This window comes from Oncorhynchus clarkii, chromosome 12, assembly GCF_045791955.1.
Source record: "Oncorhynchus clarkii lewisi isolate Uvic-CL-2024 chromosome 12, UVic_Ocla_1.0, whole genome shotgun sequence".
NCBI lineage: Eukaryota > Metazoa > Chordata > Actinopteri > Salmoniformes > Salmonidae > Oncorhynchus > Oncorhynchus clarkii.
In genome coordinates, this window is record NC_092158.1 from 71,038,252 (window position 1) to 71,048,601 (window position 10,350).

Sequence of the window (10,350 nt, forward strand, 5' to 3'; positions counted from 1 at the left end):
TAATACACGTAAGGAGCCGTGCCGTATCAGTTACGAAATCGACCAAACTGCAGATGTGTTAATCTAGTGGTATTGTACTGAGAGGGACTGTTATGTCTAATTATCTGCAGTCCAGGAGAAAGCTGTTGCAGATTTCTTCTAGCCTGACAAAGCACCCAGAGCCCTTAATGGGCCCCATTATTACCAGTTGTGACATCAGGAAAACAAAACTGCAAGACACCATGAGAAACACCAGTACAGCATGTCTTCAGGCATTTAAACAGCCTGAGTAAACCTTGTGGTCACACCTACTAAACACTGCATGTTTACTGGAACATAACAAAAACACAGTGTATCCTGTAACTAGTTGCCATCTTATAAGATAATAATAAGCACAGACATGTTTGACTATAAAAACTTTATTTTCATGAACAGTATTACAGTAAAGAGCTCTTCAAACCATATAACTAAAAGAAACTGTAGCAGTCCTAATATTTTTACATTTCACTCACACAATATTTTCAGAATCGTAATGCAGCATACATAGGTAGATTGAGAGATACATAACTGACAACCCTGAATAACGAAACACTGACATCACTTTAGTTGCTCAAAGCTAGTCATGATTCAAGTACAAACACACACACACACACACACACAACAGTTCAGTGGAATACTCAACCACCCAGCACAGACCAGTCATTTCCCCCAAAACATCTTACAAAATAGCAGAGAACCAAAGGCATCTCAAGAGGCAGACAATCAGACACCGACCATGACCAAGAAGTGGGTTTGTGTGAATAGCCGTGGCCATCTCAGTAAAAACACAACAGAAATGGATGCAGATTATAGTTCTCCATCATGCGATACTGCTTGTGAGTATGGAGTGAACACCAAACCGGACACTTGTTTTGTGTGTGTTTGTCAGCCATTATCATAATAACACAATGCATATCCACCATAGAAGAGACAGAACCAGCAGGGAGGGTAAGTGCTGTGCAACACCCACATACTGTATTGACAGGGCTCTATGGCCTTTTCAGCTAAATACTGACAAACCGAACGGTCATGTTTACCACTGTGGTTGGATCCTGTGCTTCCATCAGGAACAGGTTATTTCTAGGACAAACAGAAACCTAAACAGTTGGCTCCCACATTAACAACGCTCCTGCTGTTGCCCTTGGTGTGGGATTCCAGAGACTACCCTCAGATCAGACAACACCATTAAAACAACACTGACACACTACTACGCCATCTCTGATGTTTCCCCAAGAGAAACAAGCATGTTTGAGATCAGTGACATGGCCATACTGGGAAAAGGACAGTATTGACGACTACACTAACATTAGGCCTAAGTACCTTCAAATGTAGCGGTAGGTTTTTCATTATACTGTTCAGGTGAAATAATAAATAAATACAAAGTTCAACATACAGTAGTTGTGGGGACATTATTCGAGGGCAACCATGAAGATGAAACGTATAGGAAAGTTGCAAGTTTTTCTACAGACCAATCACATGATGCCAAATCCAACATAATGCAATGTCAGACAGGGATATCTATGGTCACGCTTCAGGTTGACTACATTTCAGTTGTTGCATTGTATCAACCAATGGTTAGCGTGTCCTGTCACATGATGTGGTTAAATTATTGCTAAATACCTATCCGGGGCTTGTGAGGTGTGGCGACATTATCTGTGACTGCGACCGGACTTTGACAATGCGAGTCTGAACAGGTCTCGTCACCTAACTCAAGGGCACATTGTATTTCTACCCTCCAAGTCTACTGGCCTCTTTTCAAGTGTATGTCAGTACAGGAAGGCAACAAAGGCGTAGGTCCCCCCCCTACTCACGTTTCCATGTCAGTACCAAAAATACAACTCCCATCTGGAGGAGCTGTGAATGTCTAAGAGGGCATTATTTTATCCGACTGAGAAACAATTCCGTGAAAATGCCATCCTATAATTTGAACGTTACCTATGTGGAAAGTTTGACATGATCTGCTGTGGGACCAGTCATTTTGGTACAGGAATACGTTACAGCTCCTTCTATGAATCACTTGGAGCAAGAATGAAACCAGAATGAGACAGCAACACACAGAGAGATTCTATACTAGATGGTAGTGAGACAGGGATAGAGGGAGACAAACCAACAGTGAGAGAGGGAGGGATTGATGGAGAGTCATTTCGACACATTAACAAACTTAACTCGCCCATAGAGCCTTTCCAATTACCTCCAAATGTTGTTGTTACACCCCACAGTTCCCTTCACCCACCAGTAATATAAATAGAACATGCATAAACACGCACTGCCATTAATGAAGGCTTCCTAAAAGAAAAGACGAGGGAAAAGGGGTTGGAATACGGCTAGCAATGACCCCCTGACTATGTCATCACAAGACAGTGTGTGTGAGTGAGTGTCCACGAGCGCTCCTTCCTGCTGTTCCGCAGTGGGGCCTATGTGCATGGTGACCTGTGACCCTAGCTTCACTTCTCGATCAAGCCCCCTTCCTTCAGCTTAAAGTAGAAGAACTTCTCCAGTGTGTTGGCACACTTGCAGTACTCGCTGTCCGGGGGGTTGTATTCACGGCAGTTGGTAATGACGCGCTGCAGGTCTGCTATGAACAGCTTCTTGGTCACATAGTATCTGTTCTTCAGCCTCTCCGTCATGGTCTTCAGATCTACAGGAAGGAGGGAGAGAGGAGAGGGGGACACGTGGGTTATATTTGAAATGTTCCTTCAGCGGGTTTACTGACATATCCAGGCGGACTTTGAGTTGGTGAAACATGGAATGCTTTTTTTCTATTTTAATTTTCAAAATGAGTTCAAATAGGTAGATAATTGTCATGGCTGGGACATATAAACAAGCCAGGGAATAATGAGCGGATGATATACTCACCAATGGGGAAGCGTATGATCTCGTAGTAGTCTGGAGCCTCAGTCTTTTTCACAGGCTCCATGAAGGGCCAGGCATCAGGGTGAGTCTGGGATAGGAACACAACCACACCGTTGTTATGACTTTCAGTCTGAACCCCAAATGGTCCCCTATTCCCTACTGAGTGCACTACTTTCGATCAGGGATGCTTTTTTTTTTTATTATTTTACTCCCCAATTTCGTGGTATTCAATTGGTAGTTACAGTCTTGTCCCATCTCTGCAACTCCCGTACGGACGAAGGTCGAGAGCCGTGCGTCCTCCGAAACTCGACCCCGCCAAGCCTTATTGCTTTTTGACACACTGCCCACTTATCCCGGAAGCCAGCCGCACCGATGTGTCGGAGGAAACACCGTACACCTGGCGACCGTGTCAGCGTGCACTTCGCCCGGCCCGCCACACGACTTGCTAGAGCGCGAAGGGACAAGTACACATCCCGGGCCGGGAAACCCTCCCCTAACCCGGACGATGCTGGGCCAATTGTTTGCCGCCTCATGGGTCTCCCGGTTCGTGGCTTGCCGCGACACAGCTTGGAATCGAACCAAGATCTGTAGTGACACAGCTAGCACTGTGATGCAATGCCTTAGACCGCTGCACCACTCGGGAGGCCTTTGATCAGGGATTATATAGGGAATAGGTTACCATTTGGGATGCAGACTCTGTCTGACCACTCCTGAGGTTGAACACTGGGTTGTATCGGTGCGTGTCAGTGTTTTACCTTGACCTGGGCCAGGAGATTCTTCAGCATGTTGTACAACACGTCAGGGTCTTTCAACTCTTTCCTACAAGACAGGATAGGTAATAATATATCAATTCAATGACAATACTGCACATCATTTTTTAAATGTCCTGATAGACCAAACATTCAGCTTACACTTTCTCCTTTGCACTGGGCTTCCAGCCTGTCTCCCCTAGGGAGAGAGAATAATTAAAACATGACATCGGACAAGGCATTAATAGTCTATACCCTGAACAGGGTATTAGAAGGACCCACAGCCACTTACTGATGCCAGGGATGCTCTCCACGGGGATCTGCCGTACCCCCTCTTTGAAGCAGGTGAGTCCTGGGTATACCTTCCTGATCTGGCTCTGCTTCCTCTCAATCAGCTTCTTAATGATCTGACCAGTCATGGTTGACAAAAAACACACCAACGTGGACATTAACACTGTCCCTTCATCAACAGATGGAGAAAGGTCCAGAGATGCATAACCGTCCACTGACATTCACCTCAACCTGTGTGCCCCACAATGTGAGGACTTCCTACAGAGAGTCCTCTCACCTCTTTCTGCCTCTTGATGATATGAGAGAGCTCTGTGTAGGGGATCCTGGGATTTAGCTCACACTCCATGAGGGTAGCCCCCTCGTAGTCCTTGATGTAACCAAGGTAACGACTCTTAGTCACTTTGATGTCTTTGGAAAAACCCTGCAATTGCAAAAAGAGACAGAGGAGAGAGGTCAAAGGAGAGGTGAGGAAGAGAGGGAGGTACATGTTATCATCCTATACCATACCTGCTTCTTGAAGTAGCCAATGGCGTACTCATCAGCGTAGGTGAGGAAGTACAGGATGCTGTGCTTGATGTGGTACTCCTTTAGGTGGTTCATCAGGTGAGTACCGTAGCCCTGAAACCACAATGGAAAACAATCAGGGGGAAATGTTGGGCTCTTAGTCCAACATACATTCAAACTCTGACAGATATCGTAAGTACAATAACAAGCCATTAACTCTAACTTACCCAGATTATTGATTTCAGTATTTTCGCTGTTGTATGTAAAGGAGAGGTGCGTCCATACCTTGACTTGCTCGTTGGATGTGACGGCACAGAAGACGATCTCAGTGAAGCCCTGGGTGGGGAACATCCTGAAACATATCCCCCCGATGACACGGCCATCTTTGATTAGGGCCAGCGTCTTGTGCTTCCTGGACAGAGAACGGTCCAAGGGAGTGGAGAGAAAGGGTCACAAAAAGTTCATTTCAAGAGGCTTCACTGAAGACGGGGTACAGGTGAGAGAAACCGTTCAGGTGTCTACGTACGGGTCAAACACTAGGCGTGTGATGTACTCTTTGGGCATGCGAGGCAGCTGGTGGGAGAAGACATTCTGCAAGCCCACCAGCCACATCAGAATCTTCTTGTTGGACTTCTGGGAAAGAGAGTTCCCTATGACATGGAACTCTATGATGCCCCGCCTCTCCTCTAACCGGGCTGTCTCATCACGGGCAGCATTGGCAGACAGCAGACTCGTCTAGCAGAGAGTGACAGTGATTATCAACGCAGTCAATAAAGGCAGTCAATTATTATATTCATTCTAACAAACATCCAGTTTCCATACTTAGATGTTAAGACTAGATAAAACATATCCGCAGTCAACATAAATATCCATGTTGCACTGGCGAATGGACATTAAATGATGCGTCTCAGTCTTGGGAAGCGCTCACCTCTGGGCCCAACATGGCAGCCGGGTCAGTGATGGTCATCATCACCTCGTTGACCAACTCCATCGGGATGTCTCCCATCACTCTGATCCTCTTAGCATCCTCCAGGGTCAGAACTTCTGGAAGCTTCCTCTTCTCTCCTGAGGGGAGACAGTACAACACATGACTATAACCATCATTAATTTAGATGCTGTTTGTGTGTCTGAGGCTATCCTACAGAGGCATGGGAAATAAAAGCTCCCACATAGACAGATAAGACATAAAAACAAACGTCAGCTATTACCTCACACCCAGTACAAAGCAAACGTTAGCTTGGCGGGGCTGCCAGAGTTACTGACCTGTTATGGGCTCGGCCACGCCAGCGTCCAGCCCCAGACTGCCTAGCGAAGAGCCACTGTTCATGCCCTTAGAGAAGGAGGGCGAGCCCGACACTGCAGCAGGGCTGATCACTGCCAGCATCAGAAACACACAGGACAATGACCGAAACCAGACAGAATTATTGAAAATGGAAAGAAGGAAATCATACATTACATGTTGTACAACCTATAAGTGCCTTTATGGATCTTATGAGAACCACTTATTTAGTTGTAACATAAGTGCCTCTCACCTAACTGGTGACCCAGCTGGCCCCCCTCTGAGGCAGGCATGGTGAAGTCAGCCTCCCAGATGGGAGAGTTTTCCCCATAGATCTCCTCCTCTAGCATAGACAGAAACCTGGGACACAAACCCTTTGTTACAAGCCACAGATACACAGCGTCCATCTCACTCACTCCAGAATCTTGGTTTGATTGTAACTCGAAGGAGAAACACAATAAGTATCAACTCTGATTCCGAGCGGATTACTACGGATTGGTTGCACACCACGTACTTGGGAAAGTGTGTGAGGATGAGTGTGCGTTTCTCTGGGAGGAGCTTGTCCTTCTCCACTCGGAACTTCTCCAGGAGCTGGCGGCGCGTCACGGTGAAGATTGACTTGAGCAGACTGCGGCCAAACACCTGGGTGGTCTCATAGCGCGGCAGGCTGTCGTTACTCTGGGGGACATGGCAGTAGCATAACCACCTGGGAAACAAGACACAGATTAGATTACAGTAGTTGTGAGTCACTATTGATGGGAACAAAATGAGCAGACTGCAGTGAGACCTCCACATGAACAGAACATAAACAAGATGCAATACAACAATAACAAAAAAGCAAGATGCAATACGCTGCAATTAAATAAATTCACAACACATGGCTCACACACACACACACACACACACACCTGGTGTAGTCCACTTTGTAGGCTGTGCCATCATCCTTCTGGGACCGCTGGCGGAACTGTGTGGGAGTCTCCAGCTTCCAGTAGTTGAGACATAGGAGGAACATCTTGGAGAGCTCAAACATCGTCTGCCTCTCTCTGGGTGCCAGGTGGCTGAATTTGTACTGAACGAAGTTCAACACTCCCTGAGGAACAAAATAAAACAAACGTGTACAAAAAGTACTTTACCGTTGGGGAAGAAGGAAAGAACAGCTTGAGAAACAGGTAGGAAGGAGACTGTTACTACCTGCTCAATGTTGGGTTTCTGAAAGGGGGGACTCCCCAATGATCCTTCCACTATCGGCTGACTCATCTGCAAGATGCATTTTCTCAGCAGCTGGGGGGGATAGAGACCAACAGAGAGAGAGGGTCAAGATGTGCTAAGCCAGAAAAGTAGAGGTTATGGCCATCTACACTTGTCTGTCTGGTTAGAATGGAGGGAAGTGATTTCATACCTTGAAGAGGTAGAAGTAAACCTGCTTGGTGTCCGTGTCCTCCTCCTTGTGCACAGACATAAAGAGGTTCTCCACATCCACCACCATGCCCAGCAGCCTGTTGATCTCCTCCTCTGACACGTTCTCCAGGTGGGACACATGGGCCGCTGCACAGGAGGGGTTCAATAACAGATCAGCCTCTTAAAGCGTCAATCAGCAGTTGAAACAATGAGAAAGGATCCCCCCGCCACTGTTTCGGTAAAAAGTTGAGGAATGGGGCTGGAGAAATGTAACTACTCTCAAATTCATAGACAGAGCTACGGATGCAAGGACTGACCATCCATGATATTGAAATGATAGTTTTACCAATGTTTTTAGGCTATAGTGTTTCTTTACATTTCCATTGTTTCAACTCATACAAGTACTTGGGAGTATGGCTAGACAGTACACTGTCCTTCTCTCAGCACATATCAAATCTGCAGGATGAAGTTCTAGACTTGGTTTCCTCTATCGTAATCGCTCCTCTTTCTCTACAGCTGCCAAACTAACCCTTCGGTGTACCATCCTAACCAAGCAAAATTACGGAGATGTCATTTATAGATCGGCAGGTAAGGGTGCTCTCGAGCGGCTAGATGTTCTTTCGGCCATCAGATTTGCCACCAATGTTCCTTATAGGACAGATCCCTGCACTCTATACTCCTCTGTAAACTGGTCATCTCTGTATACCCGTCGCAAGACCCACTGGTTGATGCTTATTTATAAAGCCCTCTTAGGGCTCACTCCCCCCATCTGAGATATTTACTGCAGCCGTCATCCTTCACATACAACACCCGTTCTGTCAGTCACATTCTGCTAAAGGTCCCCAAAGCGCGCACACATCCCTGGGTCGCTCGTCTTTTCAGTTCACTGCAGCTAGCGACTGGAATGAGCTGCAACAAACACTTAAAACTGGACAGTTTTAGCTCAATCTCTTCATTCAAAGACTCAATCATGGACACTCTTACTGACAGTTGTGGCTGCTTTGCGTGATGTATTGTTGTCTCTACCTTCTTGCCCTTTGTGCTGTTGTCTGTGCCCAATAATGTTAGTAACCTGTTTGTGCTTCTACCATGTTGTGCTGCTGCCATGTTGTTGTCATTTGTGTTGTTACCATGCTGTGTTGTCATGTGTTCTGCCATGCTATGTTGTTGTTTTAGTTCTCGCATTATGTAGTGTTGTCTCTCTTGTTGTAATGTGTGTTTTGTCCTATATTTTTATTTCATTTATTTTTTAATCCCGTCTCTGCAGGCCTTTTGCCTTTTGGTAGGCCATCATTGTAAATAAGAATGTATTCTTAACTGACTTGCCTAGTTAAATAAAGGTTAAATAAATAAACATAAAATACAAACAAGCTTATATTTTGGGTTCTGATGGGGTACGACAGTTGAACTAAGCTCATTAAGCATTTATAAGTTATATTCTTCAAGAATCAATAGGTACATATCAATTTATAAGTACACAAATGGATGTAGCAACTGCTGATTGCCCCTTTAAAGGGGGTATAGCTAAGTATGTTTACTACTCACTCAATAGATGAGACTGAAACCTACATTGTGGAATTTAGATTATCATAATTGCTATTATGGAATAGCATACAGATTCTATATCTATGATGTGAATTGATGACATTAGGTTCAGTGTGATCATGAAGCATGTCTATCCTTCAAACTAGTGTTGAGTCATAAGGCAGCCTACCCAGGGCATGCCCGCAGCTGCGGCAGGACTCGCTAAGGCTGGCCGCTTGTTGCTGTAAATCCATACTTCGGGTGGCAGTCGGCGGTTGTGGGTTCTTCCAGCCATTGCACTTGCATGTGTCACTAGCCTAAAGATAAGAGGAAAGTAAATCAGAAGCCCCACACTAGCATCATAAAGCAGATTCATGCTAGTTGGCTGTCTAGCTAGCAAAGTTGGTTAACCTTGCTGTTGCTAACTATATTCTTGACAGTAACGTTAGCTACGCCATATACATTTATGAAGGCTATTATTGCATATTAGAAACCCATTGCAAATGACAATGGTGCATTTTTTTCTGTTTGTTGAGACTGTTATACAAGTAGGGGAAATGGCTTGTTAGCTAGTCATTGTTTTGAAGTTGGCTAGCTAGCCTAGCCATATAGCTAACGTTAGCTAGCTAGCTACCTTGCAAGCGGAGAAGACGCCGAGTTTCTCGAGCTTTTTCGCCCGTGGAAAAGCTCTGACTTGGGCTTTTTTCTGACTCGCCCGCTGTTGTTGGCTAAGACCTGGTCTGACTGGGTCACTGTTCCCCGATCCAGATCCCACCGCAGCAGCGTTAGACCCAGCAGTCCCACCAGACTGAGCTTGATGTAGCCGGGGTTGCAAGGCCTGTGCCACCGGGTCCGACATATCAAAACGCACGCTTCAATGCTGCTTGTTCCACTCAATGGTGCGTATACACATCATTGGTTCCACTCAACCCCTTCTTGGGTCGCTCACCTCTCCCCTCGCCCTGGATTTGAAGAAAGGCAGTATGGGTACTGTAGTCTGTGGCCCCTGCAGTCTGCCTAAAGTATTGAAAGTAGCCGGAGTAGTCAAAGTTTGCAATAAAAACATACAAATGCATTAACATAAAAAATACGGCATTACACTGTTGAATTAGCTACACTATTTATTGACCACCATTGACTATAAATCCAACTTTAACGATCCAGTAGAGGTCAGTAGAGCACACTAACTTTAACTTCAATGAGGACTGTTGTGAGAGGTTCTTGTGTAACATGCAAGATAAATAATCCAAGTAATGTAATGTGTACTTATCCCTTTTGAAATTAAAGGTTTCAGCTTTGGGGCAACAGCTGTTTACAATTAGTATGGGAAAGTAGAATCATCCCCAGCTATTATTGGGGGGGTGATTGTGGAGCAATTCAGTCAGACCAGTGTTAGATTTTCAGACAGACTCACTGTGCTCAGCTGGCTTCCTAGACTGATGAGGATCTTTTGAGGAGATCTTAAGCAAGATCGAGAATTAGAGAACAAAGGCTGGAATGACTGGAAACTACTATACGCTCAACATGTTGGTAGAGATACGAATAGCTGTTAGGTGAAATCTAACCGTGAAAAATCTTCTACTCTAATACCCATTGTCATACAACAAATAAGACAGGCAGACAATGAGATACCTTCCCCCTTATTTATTGGTAAAATGACAATTTGTTGTTTTGCTTGGTTTACCCCTGTCCCCCCCATCTCACAGCAGTGACAGCTGCAGGTACTGTTGTGCT

General features: G+C 45.4%; 1 protein-coding gene across 1 annotated transcript; it reads right to left on the bottom strand.

The window, feature by feature from the left end:
• Window positions 1-382: 382 nt before the first annotated feature.
• Window positions 383-9,580, bottom strand: LOC139421168 (histone acetyltransferase KAT2A). Its single transcript, XM_071171781.1, has 18 exons — window positions 9,251-9,580; window positions 8,807-8,933; window positions 7,094-7,239; window positions 6,886-6,975; window positions 6,603-6,784; window positions 6,209-6,400; window positions 5,948-6,054; window positions 5,679-5,789; window positions 5,344-5,480; window positions 4,942-5,150; window positions 4,701-4,827; window positions 4,419-4,529; window positions 4,189-4,332; window positions 3,913-4,027; window positions 3,783-3,819; window positions 3,627-3,690; window positions 2,875-2,959; window positions 383-2,656 (listed from the first exon to the last, which is right to left on the bottom strand). Exons 1-18 carry the CDS (start codon window positions 9,473-9,475, stop codon window positions 2,463-2,465), a joined length of 2,403 nt encoding a protein of 800 aa, XP_071027882.1. The 5' UTR covers window positions 9,476-9,580; the 3' UTR covers window positions 383-2,462.
• Between the last annotated feature and the right edge of the window lie 770 nt (window positions 9,581-10,350).